Source organism: Cervus canadensis, chromosome 3, assembly GCF_019320065.1.
Source record: "Cervus canadensis isolate Bull #8, Minnesota chromosome 3, ASM1932006v1, whole genome shotgun sequence".
NCBI classification, from domain to species: domain Eukaryota; kingdom Metazoa; phylum Chordata; class Mammalia; order Artiodactyla; family Cervidae; genus Cervus; species Cervus canadensis.
In genome coordinates, this window is record NC_057388.1 from 31,095,451 (window position 1) to 31,120,376 (window position 24,926).

At 46.4% G+C, this 24,926-nt stretch overlaps 2 protein-coding genes across 9 annotated transcripts in view; one reads left to right on the top strand and one right to left on the bottom strand.

Annotated features, from left to right (window-relative positions):
• The first annotated feature begins 342 nt into the window (after positions 1–342).
• On the top strand, positions 343–23,970 carry TMEM243 (transmembrane protein 243). 3 transcript variants are annotated; one of them, XM_043462882.1, is made up of 5 exons: positions 530–748; positions 1,276–1,549; positions 20,728–20,778; positions 21,763–21,867; positions 23,133–23,970. In XM_043462882.1, exons 2-5 carry the CDS (start codon positions 1,472–1,474, stop codon positions 23,253–23,255), a joined length of 357 nt encoding a protein of 118 aa, XP_043318817.1. In that variant the 5' UTR covers positions 530–748; positions 1,276–1,471; the 3' UTR covers positions 23,256–23,970. The 3 variants fall into 3 exon arrangements, with proteins under 3 accessions (XP_043318816.1, XP_043318817.1, XP_043318818.1); XM_043462883.1 differs by lacking the exon at positions 530–748 and having other exon boundaries at positions 778–1,549; XM_043462881.1 differs by lacking the exons at positions 20,728–20,778; positions 21,763–21,867; positions 23,133–23,970 and having other exon boundaries at positions 343–748; positions 1,276–1,470.
• DMTF1 (cyclin D binding myb like transcription factor 1) overlaps positions 23,689–24,926 on the bottom strand; it is a 45,628-nt gene continuing 44,390 nt past the window's right edge. For all 6 annotated transcript variants that reach the window (XM_043462874.1, XM_043462879.1, XM_043462875.1 and 3 more), the window contains one exon: positions 23,689–24,865. In XM_043462874.1, the coding sequence (XP_043318809.1) occupies positions 24,756–24,865 (110 nt within the window). In that variant the 3' untranslated portion in view covers positions 23,689–24,755. The remainder of the gene's footprint in view (positions 24,866–24,926) is intronic.

Sequence of the window (24,926 nt, forward strand, 5' to 3'; positions counted from 1 at the left end):
TAGAGTGACGCTGGGTTGCCTTGGGTGCCTGTCCACCTCCGGTTCTCCAGCTTCAAACCCGAAGAGGCTGACATACGACGCATTTTTCCTCTGCGGCTACGCATACGCTTCTCAGCAGCATCACCAGCAGGATGAGTGGACAAGTCGAAGAAAAACCTAAGCACGGATTACCTCTTGACCCTCTCTGTCCACGACATAGGTTCCCTATCACAGAACAAACCAGACAAACACACAAACATGATAAACAACTAATTTATCAACCACTCCCTTTCCATCCTAGTGGTGCAAAGACCGGCGTGGTTAAAGCAGGCTGGTTGTTTTTAAGAAGATTTCAGCCCACTGCGAGGCTATCTTCCCGAGATGTGCTCTGCCCACGTGGGTCGCGCAAGCGCTAATTACCAGGAGCCAGAGAAAGCGGGGAGCCGGGAGATCCGCTGCCTCGAGGGGAATAAACAGGCACCTCTAGAAATAAGGCTCCGTAGCCAATGCGGCGCCCCGGCGTGCGGGATTGGCGGCCTCGGCCGTGACGTGGCCTGGGCGGGCCGAGTCGGTTTGCGACAGTGGCCGCGGGTCCCGGCCGTGGGAGCGGACCGGGGACCCGCCGCGCAGCACAGTCTCGCCGCCCGCGCGGAAGGTCTCTCTCTTTCCCCGACGCCTGGCACCGCATCCCCGCGCCGACGTGGACCGGGACCCGCGCTCCCCAGTGCGGCCAGGACTCCCGAGCGTGCGGGCGGCTGGAGACGCCGAGGTTTGGCCTGCGGGCGCGGGGCGGCTCCCGGAGGGTGGCCCAGCGGTGCGGGCCGAGGCAGGATCCCCGTCTTCCGCCGCGAGAGCGCGCCGGCCCGGGGGTGCCGGCAACACCTGAGCGGGGATCCGAGCTGCTCGGCGCGGCCGCGACCTGATCCCGCAGCGCCGCGGGAGGGGCAGGCGGAGCGCTGGGCTCTGCACCCGGAGCTTCACTACTCCGGCCGCTGCCCGCGGGGGCGAGAGGGGCGGAGCGGTGCGGAGGGCTGGTAATGCCTTCTCCCGGGAAAACTTTTCCCCGCCTTCGAGCGTGGAGGGATCTTTGCTCCCCAGAACATTTAGAAAGCTCGGGAAATGGTCGTGTCCCAGAGCGGAGCGGCGAGGGCGGGGAAGCGGGGAGCCCCGGCCAAGCCGATTTGCATCGCGAGCTGCGGAGACAGCCGGGCGGCCCGGGGCGCTGAGATTGGGGGAAGCGGGAGCGGCCGGGCGGGGCGGCCTCGAGGTGTTGTTTCCTTTCACTTCCTGCGGCAGCTGCTCACGATGAGGAGGGGAGAGAGGCTCGGGCGGAGCGGCCTCGTCCCGCGGGTCTGAGCGCCCACCCCCGCCGCCGGGACTCCGGCCTCCCTGGGCTTCGGCGATGAGCGCTCGGTGACCGGCGGCGCCGCGAGTCGTAGACCCGGGACTCCGGGAGGCAATGCTGGTTCGGGGACAGTGAAGAAACCCTAAAATGGAGGACTTTTCCACCAGGACCTACGGCACAAGTGGCCTGGACAACAGACCTCTGTTCGGAGAGACGTCTGCCAAGGTGAGTGCGGCCCCGGACGCGGGGCTCAGTGGCGTGTCTGTCCAACTCCCCGCCCCCGGGACCCGGAGCCCTGCGGGGTCCTTCTGCGGGCCCCTGGAGGGCACTTGCAGCAAGAACCCCCTTCATCCCTCTCAGGATCCTCGCCTTGCCCCTCGGCTCCCTCTTTGGGACAGGATTGGCCGAAAGCCTTTGAAGATTGAGGGTGGAGAAAAGTTCAGAAAGTTCTGGACTATTAGGGGCCCTAAACCGGAGTGCGGAAGCTCGCTCCCTGCCTCGCCTCCCAGCTGGGTGGTCAGGCTGTTTGCACATCCGCTGGTCCACCTGGCGTGCTGACTTTCAAGAGGCTTCTGAGGCTTCCGTAAGGGCCCAAGAGTGGTGCTTCTGATCTGTGTTTATCTAGAGCCCGTAAGGGTTTACTGCTGAGGCAGCCAAGCAGAGAAAAAGAGGAGAGGCATGAAATTAGGGTTCCTTTGATGGGGCTCCATTCCAGGAAGTGATCAAAGGGTCTCAGACCCATACACGCTCTAGTGCCATATTTCAGGCTTTAAAAAAGTATAATGTCCTCTTACAAGCTTAATCCTGTGATGTCGTGGGCCAGTAATTGAAGAGAGCTCTTTTCCTGTCCCCAGCATTAACTTTCTGAGTTGTTTGGGCAAGATTAGCCTGTTTTTGTTTTTTTTTGTTTTTTTTTTCAGTTAGAAAGCGACATTGGTGATCTTTGACCCCTGGCAAAGTACTCTCAGTCTCTCTTAGAAAGTAGGGCACATGGAGTTCAGAGCTTCCTGGGTTTCTCCGCTCAGGTAGGGACCTCTTTAGCAGAAAGGACAGAAAGCTTGTCCAGCTGACAACCTGGGGCATGACCCTGAATTTGGAAGCTTCCAGTCTGCCAGGAGACCACTGCTTTTTTTTTTTTTTGCCTCCCTGTGGATTTTGCTTTCTCTTCTAAGTGTCTTTACAAGAAAATGTTTTAAGCTTGATGTCTAGGAAGATGCTTCTTGTTTATTGTGTGGCTTTTGCATAATCCCAGAATCCAATAGATATTCCTATTTCTGCTAACATTGTTTTTCTTTTATTTTATTTTTGGCCGAATGGCTGGTGGGATCTTAGTTCCCTGACCAGGCATTGAACCCAGGTGCTCTCTCATCACTGAGGAGTCAACCATAGGACTGCCATGGAATTCCCATCTGCTAACAGTATTGTGATAGGCCTGCGGGGGGAGGGTAGGGTCCAAGGAATCCAGGCAGATGGCAGAAATATGTAAGCACACGTGAGGCAGCTGGATCTGTGCTATGACGGGGCATAGAGGGGGCATGTTAGGGGACAGGGGAGATAGTAGTCCATTTGTGAAGCTTGGGAAGATCTTAGAGGATGGAATTATGCCAGGGTCCAGCCCCAGCAGGATCCAGGGGAACCCTCAGGATGAATGGTGTCGGCGAGACAGAGACACGTAGGACCGGCCTTGATAGGGCCAAGTCTGCGAGGGAGAGAGAGAGAGAGAGAAGGAAAGAGACCAGACCAGGAATATGCAGCAGAGTCTGGCAGTTGCTTTATTTTTCATCGTAGCCTTTATACCCTAAGTTGGAACATTTCTAAGGGGCAGATAAGTATACAGACTTAGTTTAACATTATATCAGCTTGTCCTTCACGAAACCAGGTGTGCTCTGTATTTTTTTGTTTATGAGAGTCTTTTCCCATAGATTTTTTGTACATTATCTTCTGGCCTTGAGGTTAGCAGAAAACAGAAAAGTGGCAGTCTCATGGTACAGCAAGTTGTAACATAATAGAAATACAATCCTGTTAACATAAAAATCAGTCTTTTTGCAGAAATTCTCAGCTAAATTTATCTAAAAAGTTTAACACACAAAGACTCTGCGGCTCTGGTGAGGCAGCCCCTGTTTAGCACTCTTGGTTAAAATTGACAATTATCTTATTGTTTTTACACTAGGGCTAAACTCTTATTTTACTAGATCTTTAACTATATTAACAATAGTTTCCACTGCACAACCTCAGCACATTAACATCAATCAAACGTTGATCTAATAACCACTTTTAAAACGATATCTTTTGTATTTTCTAATAGGGCTTCCTCACCCCTCAAAGGGCTCTGTGCCTATTAGGGCCTTTTTTAAGGTTAATCTCTATGTATAATATCTTTTGGCCTTCAGGCCTGTTGACAATTTATGGCTTGCACCTGGTGCAACTTTAAGCAACTTCAGTAGCCGACCCTGTCTTATTTGTGGTTAATCTATTTTCTTTCTATTAGGTGTCATCTCCAAGGGAACTAGATAGGATTACATTTTTACAGAACAGAAATGCAAAGGATTGCAAAAACAGCAGATATGGCACAAAACAGGCTCTTAGTCTAAAAGTTAATTACCTGCAAGAAGTCGCCAGCTAATCTCTATCTAAACTATTTTCTATTAGGCACATTTGTGGCTATAATATTTGTGGAGCTTTTCTCACCCCGCGAAGGGGCCTATGCTTAATAGTTTCTTTTGTTAGCGTACTGTGCTTAGGATGTTTAGAACAATCATGAGCATTTTGTGCAATGAGAGCACACACTTATCACACAAGCCAGAATGCCAGCAAAAGGGTTTGAACTGAAGCATTTCCTTCATCCCTGGCCCCTTCATAGGGTACCAGCGTCCCGGAGATTTATTAATTAGGGTTTTAAGTTGGTCTTCATTCAGTGAAAGAGGAGCAGGAGAGCTCTCGGCAGGCAACACAAGAATCCGCAGCAGGGCAAACAAGAACAACAGCAGAAAAGGGTGGAGGATATAGGGTAGGGTAGAGGCCGAGGCCAACCTGGAGGGTCCCTTATCCTAGACGGCCTTGCCTGTCAGGTATTTCCCTCGTGACCTCGTCATGGATGGGGTCCCGGACGGCCTTGCCTGCCCGGTATTTTCTTCATGACCTCGTCACGGGCGGGACCTCCCATAACGTCTCCCGACAGAATTCTCCATTCTGAGCGTTTGGTAGCCTTTAGCTTTCAGATATGAAGGCCCCTACATTGGGGGTTGACTGGAAGAGGATTTGGGGCCTGGAGGGTAGAGGCAGCTGACTGCTTGAAGGGATCAGATTGCCCCCCCCCCTTTTTTTAAATATTTTTTTGTTTATTTGGCTGTGCGGGGTCATATTCGAAGCTCACAGGATTCTTAGTTGGGGCATGTGGGATCTAGTTTCCTGACCAGGGATCAAACCTAGGTCTCCTGCATTGGGAGCAGAGTCTTAGCCACTGGACTACCCAGTGGCTGCCCAGCTGGCCTGAGAATGAAGAGGTTCAGTCTCTCCTCCACATACCTTGGTGCACAAAGGGTTGTGGGGTTCTGGTGATGCAGACCTGACCTCCTTTAGCCCCTTAATACTGATGTACAGGAATCGATAAGGGACTTATTGATTTATAGAGACACTTAGAAATATTGATGTTTTCTGACTCACTTGGGCCTAAGTAGTCAATGACTATAAGTTTCCCTATTGCCTATGATCCACTGCTCACTTTGGTAGCACATATACTAAAATTGCCTATGATCCATTTGAAATCCATCCAAGAATTTGACTATTCCAAATACATCTGTTTATCACAGATTTATTTAATCAAATAGCGTATACTCTCAGCATTACTTATCTAAAATCAGTTTTAGATCTCATAACAGTAGGACCAGCTACTCAGAGAAAAAAAAATTAAGAACAATATATATTTCCAGATCTCTCAGAATTCCTCCCTTTAGCTTCTTCTGTAGGGCTGACAAGGTGATTGGACATATGGAAATTAAACAGAATGGAGAAAGGAGAGAGACTTTGGCCTTAGGATAGGAAGAAACATCATGTTTCATATAAATTGTCGTATTTGAGGAAGAAGAGGCATCTGTCTTTAATGATGGCAAATGATTTATTTGGGATGTGAGCGAGCAGGGCACAGGATGGGACCTCAGTAGTGAAAGGACAGGACATGTTACAGTGGAGCCATTCCCATGGAGGACAGTCACTGCCAGCCGGGTGGCTTCCTGGGGACCTTCGGAAACTGTTGATGGCCGCTGTGTGAGTTTGCTCCCAGAGATTCCCTGGAAACTGGACACAACAGCCAATTCATTAATGAACTGTCGCCTTTGAGTAAAAAATCCAGAAAAGGGAAAGCCCACTTTCTGTCCTAGTCTGACAGATCTTCTGAGCTTTTAGTCCTCTTCATTGCCTTCTAATGACTGACCATAGATAGCCTCGCACTTTGAAGCCTAGAAAGGACCAGAGGTTGAGGTCTAGTCTCTAACTCTGTGGCCAAGATGACTGAAGCCCACAGAGCGGAGTCGGGAGGGAAGTGGTGTTTCCTGAGGGCCAGGCAGCGTGCCCTGCATCCAGCGTCACCTTGTTTGATCCCCCAGTTCCTTTGTGCGATGGATGTTGTCACTCCTTTCGCAAGCAGGGAAGCTGAACTACAAAGCAGGCTATGTGTTCAGTCACGCAACTGGTTCTCCTCTGGCGATGTGTCATGAGTTGACTAGGACAGTAAATGTTGACTTTCGCAGTCTGGGTCACATGCTCCAGGAAGCACTGTGGGCATTCACATACTTGGTCCTTTCACAGGAAATAGGTGAATATATATGCCCAAAGTCATGGAGTAAGTGAAAGATACTAGAATCTGCCGTAGAACAAGAAATACACGACCCAGCAGGTCTGGAGCAGTGCCCGCATGGGCAGTCCCTAAAGGAACTTCTGTCTTTACATCCTGTTTTCAGTTACCAAACCCTGGATTTATTCAGTTGTTAGCATGATATTATAGCAATAACTTTATAGATACAGCCTTGGAGTGAATGGCAAAGCGAAATAGTTCTCTGTTGTTACATAAATGTCTAAGGGATAATAGACAAAAGCCGAGATACTCATTCCTTGATACCTTTGGAATTTTATATTGCTAGGTGGGCTGTCTTACCCACCCTGGTCTGAATATCCAGGTGTATTTCTCATCTGTTTTTATTTCATCCCCAGTTCGGGGATGCAGTACATCTCTTTCAGGGAAAAAAACAAATGTGGCACAAATGATACGATAATATGATGTGTCTGAGGTTTCTGAGCGTGTGCTGTTGATTAGCATTTTCTGAATTTTGAGCACTACCCCAATAGAAATATAAGGTGAAGCATGTATGAGATTTTAAGTGTCCTAATAGCCATATATTTAAAAAGTGTAAACAGATGCAGTTAATTTCAGTAATATACTTTATTTCCATACATCTAAAATACTGTCATTTCAGTACGTACTCAATATGAAAGGTGGAGACATTTTTACATACTTTTTTTGAACTAAGCCGTTGCAATCCAGCGTGCATTTTCACTCAGAGCCCATCTCAGTTTGGAATAGCTGTGTTTCAGCTCCTCAGTAATCACACGGAGCTTGGTACTTCAGTCTGCAGTTCTAAAGCAAGTGAATTTTTAGTCATGGTAGTTCCACAGTCCTGTTTGTGAAACATTTTTCTTTACCGCGGGACTTCTCAGAACCTTTAATGTGCTCGTTTTCCCTGAGAGTCTAGTTGGAGAAGGGGGATGGTACATCGTGCTCCTTTGGTGGCTGACCTCTTAGCATTGGCACAATCATTGCCTTACTGGAGTCCTACCCTGCCTGCCTCCACCCACCGCAGATTTGAACTGAGTGTCTACAGAACTCCCTTCAGGAAATGTCACTCTAGGAATCTCTTCCTTGCTCCTCCCTTCCTAGTATGAACTATACCCTGGAGGTATTTGTCCCTCTCTTGGCCACAGCTGCCTGTAAAAAGTTTCCTTTGGGCCATCTGTCTGTCTGGGTAATGAAATGCTTTGAGTTATCCTCAGGGCTTGTGCGTTGATGTTGATTTCCTGATTTGCTAGCTGGCTGCAGAATCATGTGAAATCAGTTTTAGCCAGTGGATGGGTGAAGCTGTGGGAACAAGGAGGATGGTTCTGTCTGGGGTGGAAGGTAAACCCGCCTCCCACAGCCAGTGCAGTGGGCCGGGGTGGGAGGCTGGCAGGGGGGAAGGAAGGGGTAAGCGAAAACGCACAGTGGATTACAAAGGCTTGGTACCAAAAAAAGATGTAAAAATCTCTCCACTCTTCATATTGAGTACGTACTGAAATGACAGTATTTTAGATGTATGGAAATAAAGTATATTACTGAAATTAGCTGCATTCCCTTCATGGAATGCAGCAAAAGCCAGTTCCTGGACCAGCCTCTTCTGTTGGTTTTCACTAATAATAAATGATTCATCCTCTAAGAAGGGTGGTGACCCTTCTATCCCTTTGTTCCTACTTGGATGTGATGTAAGAAGAGTGAGCGATACTGGAGGAAGGCGCCTACACTGGCCTCATAATATGGAGGGGCTCTCCATGTAGCGAGCAAGTGAGTGGGTACTGAGGCTCAGGTCTTTAGTACCAAAGGCAAAAAGTTTCATGTTCTATTGCATATTCCTGAATCCTTACCTCCCCTCCTTGCAAAAGAAGTCAAAAAACAAAAAGTGAAAAACGGGTCTTTTGATGACCTGTAGTCAAATTCAGACAGTTCAGATTTGGAGCATTTGACTTTGCAAATAACTGTGTTAAGGTTAGGGTCGCTTCTTGCCTTTTGCGGGTGGGGGTGAGGGTTGCTGCTTCCTTAAGGACAAAGCCGTGGTTAGGGGTGTTGGGTCTGCCTGCCGCCCTCCCCCTGCCCAGGGCCCCAGGGCCTCTCGACTCTTGCCTTTTGACACAGCCTCCTCCCGGTGATTCTCTGAGCACACCTGTCTCCTCTCCCTCAAAGTGGAGCTAGTCTCTCCAAGGATGGATCCGTTGTCCCTGGGGCTCTCACCCAGCCTGCCAAACCACTTTTAGTTGCCGTTTCTTGTGCTAGAGAGATGGTTCCAGGTGATAGATGCCAGGACTGGGAGGTTTCTGAGGGATGGGCTCAGGCGATTGTATGTTGAGAAAGCTCATCCAAGGATGCTGGTGCACAAGGAGGCTGACAGCCCTGGTCTTAACTCTGCTCTCTGATGCCCGGTCTGGGCTGGCCCCTCTCCTTGGGCCTCTTTCTGTGCGTGGGCTGCCTTCCTGGTCTCTTCTACTTTCTGTAGCACACTCTCGCCCCCAAATACCTGCATCCTGGTTTGTCTGATTTTCTACCTTAGGGCCTTCCTTTCTGCCCAGCCTACATCCATGCTTCTCTCCTTTGAGCCTGGTGGTCAGAGATGCCTCCTGGTATTCTCTGCTTGTGCTGTGAGGGGTTCATATAGGTCTTGCCTTCCCGGCCAGAGTCTACACTCCTTGAGGGTAGCAGCCAATTGCTTTATTTCTCCAGCCTTTTTAGTGCTTGGCACAATGTCTTACCTAGTTCTGGATTTTATGTTTTTTTGTTGTTGTTGTTGAAGTTTAGTTGATGTGCAATATTATGTGAGTTGCAGGTATGCAATAGATTTACAATTTTTATTTGTTTTTTTTTTTTTTAATTAACTTATTTATTTAGCTGTGCGAGGTCTTAGTTGCAGCATACAGGATCTAATTCTCTGATCAGGGTTGGAGCCCCGGCCCCCTGCATTGGGAGTGCAGAATCTTAGCCACTGGACCACCAGCGAAGTCCTGAAATTTACAGTTTTAAAGGTTATATTCCATTTATAGCAATTGTAAAATATTTGCTATATTCCCCATATTTTACAATATATCCCTTATTTTATACCTCATAGTTTGTACCTCTACATCCCCTACTCCTGTCTGGCCCCTCCTTCCTTCCCTTTCCCCACTGGTAAATGCTAGTTTGTTCTCTCTGTCTATGTCTGCTTCTTCTTATGTTCTTGGGTATGTTAAGTTTTAAGTGAAGTGAGCATCTAGCATCACCAAAAAGTAACCTACTTTCTTGGGACCTCCTGAACCATCAGCAGAAGATGGGGTCTGGTGTTCAGAAACCTGGGGTGCTGGGTACCAACAGGCTCTTGTGCAGTTAAGGGCATCACTCTCTCCTCTCCTTGCTGAGCCCATAAACATATTACAATACTATGTAAAAACTTAAACTGAGGCCTGGTCTCTCAGAAGCTGGTGGTTTGCTGTGTTTTTCTTTCCGTAGACAAGGTTTTCACAGCTCAACAGACTGGGTCTACTAGTCTTTTTTTTTCCCCTTAGGTTCAGTCCATAGTTTGTGTGTAGATATAATGACCATGGGGCTTCCCTGGTGCCTCAGTGGTAAAGAACCCACCTGCCAATGCAGGAGACGCACAAGACGTGGGTTTGATTCCTGGGCCTGGAAGATCCCCTGCAGCAGGAAATGGCAACCCCTTACAGTATTCTTGCCTGGAAAATTCCATGGACAGAGGAGCCTGTCGGGCTGTAGTCTACCGGGTTGCAGAGAGTTGGACACAACATGACTGAGCACCCATAATGACCATATTTTTTTGTGCTGCCATGGAGACACTTGGGTTGACAAACTTAAGTGTCCCGGTGGGGATGATGGAATGCATTTGAAATTGGGTTGCTCTTGAAAGGGGGGCCAGGCTCTGGGACCCACTCAACTCACACTCATCTCTGAGGACCTAATCCCATTGGTGAATGACACCCCATTAGACATGGTGGAAAGAATACTAATAGCATGTCAACAGCCGTTTACTGACCCTTGTAAATGTCACGCTGTTCTAGGACTTTACTGTAATATATCTGAATCTTTATGGCATCCCCGCATGTTAAACTGTTGTACAAATATGGAAACTTTGGCTGCAGTGTTCCATGATGTACCTGAGGTCATAGGCAGGCATGTGGCAGGAGAAAACACAGATAGTGGGTCTGTCATGATCCTGATGTCCTCGCCCTTGTTCTTGGTCTCCCAGTTCTGAAGGTAGGAGCACATAAAGGCCTGGCACTTCTGGGACTTCCTTGGTGGTCCAGTGGTTTGGACTCCATGCTTCCAATTCTTGGGGGGGTGGGGTATGGGTTCCATCAGTGATCTGGGATATCCTGCATGCTGTGTGGTGAGGCTAAAAAACAGAAGAAGAAAAAAAAGAAAAGGATCCAGCACTTCCTATGGTACCAGCGCTAGGGATCATTTTGTCCCCTAAACATGTGGAGTAGGTCTGTTTTCTATTTTTACTGTGATCTCATTTCCCTAAGTGATGTTTCAATGAAAATAATATATTTCAAGTGTGCCTCACAGTGAGGAGGAGAATCTGGCAGGAAGGGTATCACAGAAATATTCACAAGTGAAAGATGCTTCAGAATGTGAATCTGTGAAATAGGGGAGATGTTTCAAGGCGTCCATAATGTCTCCTTTCTCTGGAAGGGCCTGAGGCAGAAGTGGGCGTTCAGAGCTATAGGCGGCTGTGGAGGCCCTGGTGTGTTTGAGACGGCGCTCAGAGCAGGAGAGTTGGCGAGTGTGGGTGTGTGTGAGTCTCATAAGCTTTCCTCACGTGCCTCTGCCCCTGGGGTTCTCTCTGAAGCCTGGGGACAGCAGCCCTGTGATCGCAGCTCCCCGTTTCCCAGAGTTATCCGGGGAGGCTGACTGGCCCCTGGCTTCACCCCAGGGATGCTGGTTGCCTCTGGCCACAGCTTTGGGGGACACTCCTGTCTCCTCAGGACCACGCAGCTGTGGGGGTTCCCGAGGAGACCCACCGGCAGGGCCTGACTTTTCTTGCTTCCACCAAACCCAAACCTCCTCCCACATGTCAGGTCCTCTCAGCGTCTCTGTCCCTACGTGACTGCCCCTGGGGCTTCTGACTGGGCCACTGCCACAGCTTTCCTGACGAGATGTTTTCCACTGCGACTTGGAAGAAGAAAAGGGAAATCACTTCCGCGAATTGGCCTTTGGTTTCTGGTATCAGGACACAAAGCTGTGATGCGAAATGTAAACCTTTGCACGCGGAATTGCAGGATGCGGCCCACGGGGCCTGAATCCCTCAGTCCCAGTTGACAGTGGGAGGAAGTGTGGGCTCCTGGTATATTTAATGCGTGGTGACTGGATTGCCTTTCTCCTCTCTCCCTCACAAGAAAAGATGATCGTCCTTCCGGGACCTGAGGGTCTTGTGAGCTAGGAGGACTGACGTGGGGTGGAGCCCTGTAAGGACAGGAGGCATAGAGTTCCGGGGAGCACGGAAGAAGGGGATATTTATTCTACTGGGGGCATCAGGACAAAGGACTTTCGATTCTTAGGCCCAGGAACGTGAGTCAGATTTGACAGGAGGAGGTGACTGGGAATCCCAAGCCGGGTTGAAGGGTTGGGAGCAGGAAAATGCCAGAAAGGGGAGGGAACCTAGTGTTCCACTGTGAGCAGACTCTGGAATTTGGAGTTGCTATATGAAGTACACTTCTCTTCTGGAGGCTGGCAGTGGTCCAGTGTGCATGTGATGTGCATGTGATGTATGCTTTGTGTGCATACTGTGTCCCAGGGAGTGTGCTGTGTGCTACAGTGTATCCTTTCTTTTTCTTTTTTTAATTTTATTTTTTGCTGCACAGGGTCTTCGCTGTGGTGCATAGGCTTAGTAGCTGTGGCATGTGGGCTTAGTTGCCCTACAGCATGTGGGATCTTGGTTCCCTGACTGGGAATTGAATCTGCGTCCTCTGCACGGACAGGCAGCTTCTTAACCACTGGGCCACCAGGGAAGTCCCGAGAGTGTATCTTTTCTTATGGAGCATGTGTGTACTGCATAGAGGAGAGAAAGGTGCTAAACAAGTCCTTGTTCTTCCCTCTCTCCTCCTTATTCAGCTTCAGTCATCCTAGCCTTCTTTGTTTTCTTCTAGTTTCCAAGCTGACACCTGCCTCAGGGCCCTTGCAAGTGCTATACTGCCTGGTTTGCAGTACCCGTCTCCTAGATCCTCGGGTGTCTCGTTCTTTTTTCTTAAAAAGGTCCCTGCTCAAACAGGAGGATTCCTTGACCTTCTTTTTTAAAAATAGCCCCCCAACTCCACCCTGAGCACTCTTTACTCACCCTGTCTTAGTTCCTGACTTCCTCACACTTGGCATGTGAAAAGGGTGGAGAATGGATGCTGAACATCAGAATGGAGAGCGGGGTGGACAGAAGGTTCTTCTGATGTTGGAGGAGCTGAGATCTGGGGGCCAGAGGTGGACTCCACCAGGGAGAGATTCAGCACAGAGAGTAGGATAGAGGTAACTAATAAGACCAGGGTTTGGCAGAGGAGCCAGCTGCCCCCCAGTCCTCTTCAGGCTGGAGGAATGGGGGGGAATCCTCTTTCTTGGGCATCTTTTATTTTATAAGGATCTCTGCTGATGGACAGGCTTCAAGAGTGAGATTGTAAACCTGAGATGAGGTGGAGCTTCAGTCTGCTTCCTGGAGAGAGACAGGGACAATCAACCCAAAATGAAAGGCCATGAAAATACAGCGAAGGCCCAGCCGTGAACATGTGAACTTGTAGTAAACCAGTTAGTTTGTTCTTTCAGCTAATATTTGAATATCTCGTATATGCTAGGAATATATAAAAGGGGAATGACCCGCATCCCCGCCCACTGGTGCGGTGGCATTTTGTTCGGTTAAGAGGAACGTTGTCTCCACCCTGGGTGGTGGCAGCTCCCACAACCACATGGCTTGGCCTGGTCTGAGTTAGACAGAGCTCTCCCGCCTCTGGGTGGGCACTGGGTGGGCACTGGCCCACAGAGGGGCACACGGTTTGGAGAGGGCACCATGGAGCTGGAAGTCAGCCATGGGTAGTGGCCCAGAGCCTGGCCGTGAACAAGGGGGACGTGGCCCTCGGCCTTCCAGGCCTTACAGCGTGGAGGAGAAGACAGATGAGTGAACAGTTACAGGTAGGATTGTTGAAAGGCTCCACCGCAAGGCTTAGCCCCAGAGTCTGGAAGTGATTGGGGGGGCTTGGGGGTGACTCAGGACTGGATTGTCAAAGCATCGAGAGCAGGGGGACTCTGGATGCTCAAACTGGTCCGGTCAGGGCCTTGGTGACACAGATTGGGAGTGATCTAGTTAGTGGATGAAGATGAAGACTAGGCTCAGGAGCAGAGGAGGAGAGGGTTGGAGAAGAGGGATCTGGCAGAGCAGGTGCTGAAATAATTGGAAGAGGAAGGGAAGAAGGTGGCATGAGACTGCCAGGGACCTGTGTCTTAAAAATAGACGATGCTTTTGTCTGTCAGCTTCCCAGATGGCTCAGTGGTAAAGAATCCTCCTGCCAAGGCAGGAGACGCAGGACACAGACGTTCAATCCCTGGGTCAGGAAGACCCACCGGAGGAGGAAATGGCAACCCATTCCAGTATTCTTGCCTGGAAATCCCATGGACAGAGGAGTCTGGCTGGCTACAGTCCACCGGGTCGCAAAGAGTCACACACGACTGAAGTGACTTAGGATGCATGCAGTCCCATTCATGAGGGCTCAACTGTCGTGACCCACGTCCCTCACAGAGGCCCCACCTCCTCCTGTTGTCACATTAGCCATTAGGACTTCAACCTGAGAATTTTAGGGGGACACAAACATTGTGAACATAGTAGAGGGTATTACTGAAATTGCCATCTCTCTCCAGCTTGGGAAGCAGGATGTGCCCTGTCCCGACTCCTTCCTGGCCCAGTGAACCTGGAGGGAGTATGTAGGTGGCACAGGCTCTGTTGGGTAGAGAGTTGAAAGGCAGAGGCTGCAGGGGAGATCAGGGCTCAAGAGAACTTTCTGTGTCCAGGTTGGCTCCCATGGAACCGGTGTCGGCGGGTGTGAGGGGTGAGGATGGAGCTGGAGCGCACCTGGGGAGGGATGGGGTCTGTAGGGCTGCCTCTGGGGATGTCTGAGGAGGACTTGGGTGGAGTCGCAGAGAAAGGGGGATTCTTAGCCTTCCCTTACCTCCACCCGCTCCCCCCAGAGCATGTCAGGGAATGTTCTCCTGGCATTATCCATCCAGGGTTTTCCTTTCCCTCAAGGGGCTTTCTGTGGCTTCTGCCTGGGAGTGCAAAGGAGCATGGCATGCAGACCAGTTCCTGGGCAGGAGTTGCTGTCATGCCTCTGAAACTAGGGCTGGTGCTGCTCTGGCAGGAGATGAGTGACCAGGCTTTTATCCTCAGGCTTAGGAAGCCTGGACGTGGAGGTGCCCGAGGCTCACTCCTGGCATTTCCATGGGGTCGCCGGCACCATGGAGGCAGTGTGAGGGCTCAGCCCCCAGAGCTGGGGAGAGCCTGACCTCGTGGGCTGCAGAGCCAGCCTGTGACTTCTGTGGCGCGGCTGTGTGTCTGTCCTACAGCAGCGACCGGAAGCTGGGGTTTCTCAAAGTCAGGCCCCCGCTGAGTGGCCTCTCCTGGTGAGAGGCTCTAAGGAAAATGCCATCAGCCACTTCTGTCGATGATTGTGTTCTTTAAGCATCATTCACAGGGCGCTGGCCGGCAGGGCGCCAGGCTACCTTCCCCATGGTTAATAAACTGCCAGTCCTAGTGGAGGAGGCGACAGGCAATAAATACAGAAGGGTCACATGTGGACCGTGCGATCCTGGAGACCTGAGACAGGGACAGCTCCCATCCTGAGGGGTGCCTGAGGAAGCTGTCTGGATGGGAGTTACAGTGGAGGCGATGTTTGAGTTGAGCTGTGAAGGAAGAGCAGTTAAATTGGGTGTGTGGCATTTCAGCCATCCCACTTCTTACCCCGCAGCTCACTCTTCTGGGGGCATTATGCCTTCAGCTATTTTTATATGTCAATAAGAGAAATAATTATGTATGAAGTAGATGTGCTTTCTGCATCTGGGTGCCCCTGCAACAAACTCTCCTCAGACCCAGGAGAAGCTTGCCTCTTCTCATCGTGCACTGTGTTTACTGTCATCAATCTGAGAGCTTTGAAATCCACTTGACTTCTTTCTTGGCTGCTCGGAACCTTAGAGCTAACATTTGAACTTAGAAAGGTTTTCTTCAGTGTTTGCTCTGCCACTTGACTTGTGGAATCTTAGATCCCCGACCAGGAATTGAACCCGGGCCCTTGGCAGTGAGAGCTCCGAGTCCTAACCACCCACCCACCAGGGAAGTCCCATGGTCAGATTTTTTCCCTCATAAATCTTTTTACTCCTTCTTTCTACTCCCCAAATCCCTTTAGAAATTTTGCCTTTTTTATTGTTATTCGAATGGGTTATGGTTTTGCTAAGATAGCACAAGCTTCAGGTCCATTTTGGAATAAGGCAGAGCATAAATTACTGTGGCATTGGAAGCATGATTTTACCCGTCAGCATTCTGAGCAGGCTGTTTTGGGTTGCTTGAGGACAAAGGCCGGCTTTTGGTTATTTGGGATGTTCCCAGAACCTCACCACCTGAGCACTTGAAGTGAATTTGGGGTTCTCTGTTTTGTATCAGGATGCTGGTTAATGAGTGACCAAGGAATCTGGGGGGCTCCTGTGCCTTTTGATTGCTGAGGGATCGGTCTTCTCCTCTGGCCCAGGTGCTGTCTAAGGCTGATGACCCAGAACCATAAATGGTTAACACTGGAAAGGACCAGATATCAGCCCAGTCCTCTCACTTGATAGACCCAAGTGGGTTAAGGGGTCTTTTTGAAGCCTTCTGGCTAGCCAGTGTGATAACGTTGGTCTCAACTCTCATTTCAGGGCCACCACATACATGTCTAAGGATTCTTAGACCTTTTGAATTGCTTGTTAGCCTTGCATTTTGCAGAGAGCTTTGGGGAGGAGACTTTTGCCACTACCTGGCTGTATGACCTTGGGCAAATAGGTTTAATTGAACCCAGTTCCCACTGGTAAATGGAGAGAGCATATTCCTTACTGCTGCTCAGAGCTACCTTGTCTCACCCCAGGAACAGACACTGTAGCCACAGCAGTCTTTCTCTCCTTCATTATTTCAAAGGAAGACGTGCCTCTTTTGGGCTTGGGCTGCCGTCTCCACCTGTGCATCGCAGCCCAGCTTCTTCCCTGTCATGACCTTTGTTCTCCCCAGGTCTCTATGGAGTCCCTTCATCCTGAGCTACGATGTAGAAGATACTTTTTTTTCCAGCATTTATTGAGATAACTGAGATAATGTTTAAGTGAATAAATAAATGACTTAAGAGGGAATATGGGTTTCCCTGGTGGCTCAGTGGTAAAGAATCCGCTTGCCAATGCAGGACATGCAGGAGACGTGGGTTCAGTACCTGGCTTGGGAAGATCCCCTGGAGGAGGGCATGGTGACCTACTGCAGTATTTTTGTTGGGAGAATTCCTTCGGCAGAGGAGCCTGGTGGGCTACAGTCCTTAGGTCTGCAAAGAGTCTGACACGTCTGAGCGACTAAGCACACGAGAGGTAATATATGCAGATACGCAGTTGTTGTTTAGTCAGTAAACTTAATCCGACTCTGTTGTGGCCCCAGAGACTGTAGTCTGCCAGGCTCCTCTGTCCATGGAATTCTCCAGGCAAGAATATTGGAGTGGGTTGCCACTTCCTTCTCCAAGGGATCTTCCTGACCCAGGGATCAAACCTGTCTCCTGCATTGCAGGTAGATTCTTTACCACTGTGACACCAGGGAAGCCCAATATATGAAGAATCCCAGTCAAAACTATACTATGTATGTTTGTATATTGTTATGTTTATGTGCTCATAAATTCATACATATGAGTTAAGACAGTCTCTTGGCCTAATTGCCGAGTAGATGTCTGAGGAAGGGCTGTGCTGGGCTGATTGGTCGCTCAGTTGTGTCTGACTCTGCCCCTTGGACTGTAGCCTGCCAGACTCCTCTGTCCATGGGGATTCTCTAGGCAAAATACTGCAGTAGATTGCCATGCCCTCCTCCAGGGGATCTTCCCAACCCACGGATTGAACCCAGCTCTCTGGCATTGCAGGCGGATTCTTTACTGTCTGAGCCATGAGGGAAGCCCTGAGGGGAAGGGAAGACAACCTGTCCTGTCATCTCCGTGGGTAAAGATCAGGGCTGATTCTGATCCTGCTGAGCTTTCTTGGGGAGTGAAAATAAGTAACAGTATAAAGTGTAAAGATCTGGTGGGGAGAATGGTTTTGTTAGATGGAAATACAGCAGTAATAAAACTGAGGAAGAAACAGAGCTAGTTTTTGTGAGGAACAGAGTAGCTGAGTTAATAGAAACTAGCTTTTGATATGGAGACAATCTGAATTTCAAGTCATTCCATAAACAGCAAATTTAAATGCAATATTCCCTTTTCTCCATGCACTCTGTTCTGACTTGGAACATATTAGCCCTAACACTGCCCTTTGAAATGCTAATTAAGGGCAATTTAATTATTCTCTATTGTTCTATCTTTGGAGACTGGGAGGGTGGGGGGAGCTGCTAAAGTTCTGAAAAATCATCTCTGGGCCTAGGGAGGGTCTCTAAGATTTGAATTTAGCAATGTTCTAAATGGTTTAGATTCTTTACAGCTGTGCACACAGATAGTGTGAGGCTCTTGTTAAAATGTAGATTCTGATTCAGTTGGTCTGGGGCAAGGCCTGAGATTCCACATTTCTTACAGGCTCTCATGTGAGACCAGTGCTGCAGGGCCAGAGCTCTCTGCATAGCAAGAGTTTAGACCGAAGTGGGAGGTCTTCCAAAGTTAACTCTGCTGTTTCTTTGGCCTGCATTCAAGGTTACTTCAATAGCCGAAGGCCTGAAGCCAAGACCTTGGCTTGGAGGAAGGAGACTGTGAGAAATAGTTGTGCTATATTCTAAATACTTTGTCCCATCTTGGGAGTCCTAGTTGTTCAGTCAGTCGGTTGTGTCCGACTGCAGCACACCAGGTTTCCCTGTCCTTCACCATCTTCCAAGTTTGCTCAAACTCATGTCCACTGAGCCCCAGAGAGACTGCATTTTAATGATTGAATACCTGATATTCATGAAGAGGAGTTGAGATTCTAGACAGTAGATTGTCTAGAAGGCAAATAGGGAAGTCATTAAAGTTTAGATGTATTTTCATGAATGACTGAAACCGGTTAGGCTTCTATGGTTAAGTTCACCAATCTAAAACAATCACTTATGAGGAAATTTTCATTCCTGAAAGATAAACACTTTACTGTAGTACTGTTGTACTTTGCTAATAGGCTTGTTCTTTGCAACTTGCTATCTTTGTCTAGAAATTCCCTGGTGGCTCAGATGTAAAGAATCTGTCTGCCAATGCAGCAGATGTGGGTTGGATCCCTGGGTCGGGAAGATCCCCTGAAGGGAATGGCAACCCACTCTAGTATTCTTGCCTAGAGAATCCCATGGATAGAGGAAACTGGCAGGCTATAGTCCATGAAGTCACAAAGAGTTGGACACAGCTGAGTGACTAACCAACAATCTTTGTCTAGACCAGCAGTTACATGCTACGCTGCTGTTTCTGTGAAAAGTAGAAATGGAATCTACTCTGTTGCACTGAATCCTGTTTCCATTACTTGGTGTTGAGATTTGGGGCAAGCTCTCAATTTCCCTGAGCTTGTGTTTCCACTTGTAAAATAGTCATGCTAGCCTTTCATCCTGGAATTTTTTAGAAGATACACAAAAGCTTCTGGCATAGTTGCCATCTGTTCACCATTAGACCCCCTCTTCTCCCTGTTTTGATCCTGGTTGGCAAACCTGCTGTACCGTTTGGAGAACAGGGATTCTTGTTGGCTGCCTGTCACCTGAACCTCTTCAGTGGCTTCTTTCTGTTCGTAAAAGCTCTTGTGACATATGCAGACCTTTAAGAATCCCTGGAGTTTATAAGGAGATGGGAGCAAATATTCTTTACTTCTTAGAATAGACCAGAGTTTAGTTGAAACTTTTTCACAAGGCAGAAACAGTGGGGTTCTCATAAATGGGTTGTCTGTAAACACATTTTATGTTAACTGCACATGTGTCTTGTGCAGGACTAATAGTGATCAGCGCTTTATCCCTGGGTCACTTTCTTAAGGAGAGGTTCTAGTTTCACTCTTGCGTGTGCCGTGTGGTCTTCTCTAGCTGATAAGATCTGTTCCGAGTCCTCAGATTTGGTATTCAGTTGTTTCCTTTGTTCTGTGTGACATTTAAGTTGCAGTGGCCTTGGTGTGGAGTGTGAGGTCAGACACCCTGGAGAGAACACTTGGCTTCGCTCCTCTCGCCCTCCCAGCTTTGCCTGCCCTACTCTTCTTTGGCTTCTTATCTTTAGAAGCAGACAACTCTGTGCAAGATCCTGTGCCCTTCCTATCGCTGAGCTTTTGTTTATTGGCTGCTCATATTCCATATCCTGCTGATCTTAAAGTGCTCAGACGTTACCAACACAGTCTTTAAAACTGATTCATTCAAGACTTCAGCTTTGACTTTTCCAAACTAAGATTACTTGATATTCTCATTGGCCATAAGATAGTTATTTCATCAGGTCTTTAACCCTTGTCACTTCATTCTGTAAGGTCTCCAAGTGCTATCAACCTAATATACATATTAGTACATACTATTTTTTTAATTGATTTTTTTCTTCTGCTCATTTTTATTTTTTCATTTATTTTAGAGGCTAATTACTTTACAGTATTGTAGTGGGTTTTGTCATACATTGACATGAATCAGCCATGGATTTACATGTATTCCCCATCCCGATCCCCCCTCCCCATCTCCCTCTCCACCCGATTCCTCTGGGTCTTCCCAGTGCATACTATTTTTATATATTACTTTACTTTTCAGTTCCTTTAACTGAAACCATCTAACCAGTCACCCTGATTTAGATATCCTGTTTCAAGTTGATTGTAACTTGCTGTCTGACTTTAGGCAAATAGTTTAACTGCACGCACTGAACCAAAATTTACCTTAGCCAGTAAAATGAGGATTGGATTAGATCAGTTTTTCAAAGCATTCTTTGGAGTTGGTTGGGGCAGGGATGGGTATAAGAGATCTCGATAGGTAGAAACCCCAGGCTCCTCATTCAGGTAATTCTTAAGATTAATGAACAAGGATACCATCTGTATCACAAACAGGTTGAAACTCATGGAAGAGACATCACCTAAGTCTGGTTCCTGACTGTTTTCACCAAGGATCTGGGCTGGCCACGCCCACGCTCCTGTCCCTTTTGCTTCTGCTCATACTGTTCTCAGCAGCAAAAGTAGATTATTTGTAAGCCTCCGTTTCCCATCTTCAAAAGGCCCTCATGTAAAAATGCGATGTCCCTTTAAGAAACTTTCTCTAAGCAGCTGTCCAGCTTCCCCAAACCCCTGTCTTTACCTGGTGGCGCAGTACACTCTGCCTTTCTGGCAGTTGTTTGTGTGAAGCTCAGAGGGGCAGGGTAGTGCTTTCTCCATTCTGTCTTGCATTGTGTCTTTCTAAAATGCCATGAGTTTATCATATGGCTAAAAAAAACTCTCTCTTTTTCAGGATCGAATCATCAATTTAGTTGTTGGCAGCTTAACATCTTTACTGATCCTAGTAAGTATCTCTTTGTGTGTCAGCCAGGGTCTTATCCAAAGATTTGAAAACCTTAATATTGCAGTTCAATCAACTCTCCAAAAAAACCTTAAGGTTTTCCATGAGCATGGAATATTCCAATTGTAGTTAAAATAATGCTTTCAATCTTATTAACACTTGAATAAAACTGCATTTGGTATAAGTGGAGTAGCTAGCTGATTTCCTCTCTCACCCCCTGGGTTTGCCTAAGAAATCTGTAGTATGTGAGCAGCTACTAGCAACTCCCCACTGTATGTAACCCGCAGCTCTGCTGGTATCTTTACATTTATTTTGTTCCTAAAGTACGTTCATTATCCTTTGGTTTTAAAAGATTATTTTAATTTCTCATTCTGTATACTAGAGCTTGGTGCTATCAAAATAAAACAAAGCTACATCTGAGAATGGCCTTTCTTTGGCACATTTTTAGTAAATCTAAGAGAATTTTGGTGAAGTCTCTATGACTTCTTCATAAAAAGAATGGGTAACCTCATATTTAAGGTAGAAAGAGAACTTATAGGGTATTAGAAATCTATTTTTTAGTATTTTTCATGTTAAGGAAAAACAGTTTTGGATATATTTTTTTTGCTGGTATACTCAAAATGACAAAAAGGTTAGAACTTTCCCCAGTATAGTCATTAATCCTGGGGAATGATGTTTAACTGCTTCCTAATCTTTGTTGATGAAGAAGTTTATTTTGAGGTTAGCTAGTTTTATTGCTTCATGGTGGTTTGTCTCCGTTCATAGAGGAGGAGGTCGGGAAGATTAAGTGGAAGTACTAAAAGGAATAACACAATTGAAAAGATTTAAGTATTTTATTAAACATTAACATTCCAGAAGATAAACCTGGTGGTAGATAAGATGCCATTTCACCATTTGGAGCATTTTATAATGTTACTTTGCCTAGATGCCAGTCTAACCAAGTCTTGGAATTACTCCTGAGGCCTGACACACTTTCTTTTCATACAGGTAACGCTGATTAGTGCTTTTGTTTTCCCTCAACTACCTCCAAAACCGTTGAATATATTTTTTGCTGTCTGCATCTCTTTGAGCAGTATCACTGCCTGCATACTGGTGAGTACTGCTGAGAATTTAAATTCAGTATCCTTGAGGGCTGATGGTTGCAGTGCCTGGGACAGAATTCCCAGCCCTGGTAGAAGTCTGTATGAAAAGGTGTCTCTAATACACCACTACTCCTCTCCCCCAAAGGATGTCACAATTCTCATTGTTAAAGTCCCAGGGTGTTTTTTTTTTTTTGAATTTGTCTTCTTTTCTCCTAAATCCCAAAGTTGTAACCTTGTAACCCTAAAAGGCAACTCTGTTCCCTTGATACAAAAAAAAACCAAACAAACAACTTAGGTCACCAAAGATATGATGTAATTTAATTCATCTTCCTTCAAGGACTACATACAGAGCCCAACAGTCTTTGGGAAATGTTATTACTCCTCTAATAATTACAAAACCAGTCTATTTTAATCTTTGAGTATTAGCTCCCCAAATGAAAGTAATTAACACCAAAACCTCTTGAGAAACCTAAAGCTACAGTTGTATCTTTTTCACAAGAATGTTCAGTTTTTATAATATGGTAAAGAAACAAAGACAGTAGCCAATCCTCAGTTGGGTATCTGCCAAGTCATCATTAGTTGGCAGCTGTTTCATTTCCCTTGAGGAAAGGCAGAATCAAAACCCTTAAACATAATTGTTTTGACTCACATAGAACTTAAATCATAAATAATAATGTGCTTCTCTGAGTTAAAGGGTACATTTCCCAGCTTCAAATTCACTGACTGTTCTGTTCCTTTGACCTGAGGGAAGGAGCGGCCCCGCGGACTTGGAGAGCTTGGGGGAACAGAGCTCCTCTCCCACTCCCCGCCTAGAGCCAGAGTGGCTGACAGTGATCTGTAACAGTTTAAACTAGAGGCATGCATGTGTAAAGCTCTGGTTTTGTTGGCGATTTGAATCAGTTAAAGGAATTTAAAAGTTGTCCTCCCTTCCAGTACTTTAAAAAGTTGGTAACTTTTATTCACATATAATTAAAATATCTCTAGAAGATAGATATATATTCTTGGATGACTCACCAAATGATTGGTGGACTCTTGGTTTAAACATTGAACAAAGTTAACTGAGAAAGCAGGAATAAAGTATGATTTTGGATATAAACTCAGCTGGTACTACTTGAATTACAAAGAATAAAATTCTGGCTGCTTTAGCCTCATTTAGGGGGAAAAGTATATGTGGATGGACTTGGTCACAGTGGAAAAGAATTAGTTGTATTTTAAATTTTTAATATTCAGTCCAATGCTATTACTTAAACTTCTATTTAATTCTTCTTCTTTTAGATCTACTGGTATCGACAAGGAGATTTAGAACCGAAATTTAGAAACCTTATTTACTATATCTTATTTTCTATCATCATGTTATGTATATGTGCGAATCTGTACTTCCATGATGTGGGAAAGTGAGGCTGCCAAGAGATACACTCACCAGGTCTCTTCAAAGCAATACATTTGGACTCGAATAAGAGCTGGATAAGGTATGCTGAAGAGTCTCCTGCAAAACTCTGATACATGATTTTCATGTTAATTGTAAATCTAAATTCCCTCTTGCAGGGGAGACATATCCTATATCACTTTGCTTTTTCTTTAAGGAGCCGATGTTGCACTTAAACATTACCCCTTAAAGGACAAGTCATTTTCACTTTTGAAATTTTTTATATAAAGTAATTGCATGGCGCAAGGCTATGTAACAAACAATCTTGCATTTTAAGACAAATATTCTTTTATTTCTGTTAAACTGAATATACAATTATTGTTCCCTAGGCAACCAACTTTTGCTTATAACTACAATTTCACATTAACAAAACACAGACGGTGAAAAGACAACTTTGATTGTGTAGATCTAATTACAATAATAAATAAAATAATTTATACAAGTTTTTTTTCCTTTTTTTTTTTTTTAACTTTTTCTATAGGGGTCATATTCATTAAAGCCCTAGAGGCTAATTTTGGCTTAACCTTCTCTAGTATAGGAATGACTCTTGGTTTGTTTCCTTTCATTAAAGAAGCAAATTTTGTGTTTTTAAATTGCCTGAGAGGGAGAAGTTATATCAAACCCCCACCAGTTAATGCACTAAGTGAACGGCAAACTCTGATACTCTGCTATTTCCTGGGTAATTTACATAGCAAAACATGTAATAAAAGGTCATGGTACAGGATAGGCAACTTAGTACTTCCTTTCCCATTTAGTTTTACTTCAAAGTGCTAACTTTGTAAACTGGTGACAGTGGGTTCTGAGGGATGAAAATGCTTAGCTTCTGGTGAATTTTGTTTTACCACTCTCATCCATATTCCCTTTAAAAAATAATTAAAAAAAAACCTGTAGTGAATTTTCTAAACCCTTTTAATACTCTTCCCATTACCCAGCCCAAATCAGCTCCCACTGCCAGCAATGGGTAAACCCAAATAACCCCCACACAATCACCTCAAGTCTCAAACTACTTAGAAGATATCTCTGTGCAGGTCGTCACTGGGAAGCTCTAGAGCATGTTAATGTGACTTCTCTGAAATATAAACAGGCCTACTTGAGGCCGGACAGAGTGCCATGTCTGAACTGTAGAGATGAATATTACTGCTTTTTAAACAGTAGTTAAGCTTTGGCGATTTTAAAATTCTCTCAGCTAAAGTGAATCAAATTCCCTGCTGACAAGAAACACTAATCACTGGGATCTCTGCAGTTAAGACCCTAGTGCTCCACTCGACTACACACTGTTGTAAGACTAGACCTCAGATGATATATTTAAAGAGGTAAAAAGTCATAGCAGCAACACTGAATGTGGCTTGAGCACTGCAGCTATTCAAAAGCCAGAGGAATGGTAAATTAAGCCTCTTGGGGGTTGCTCCTATTTCTTTGGAGATATAATGAACAGTGTGACTTTGCCTGAATGGCTTGTTTCTAAGAATTACCTAATGACAGTGTACCAAATCCTCAACATCTTTTGAGTCTTCTGAGACAGGACTGCCCAGAGATGATCCAATGATGTTTGATTCTTCTCGATGATGCTGGAGTATGGGATCTGTAATGAGATAAGTTTCAAGTTGATCCTAAATGTGTATATATCGTCTAATCCACATCAA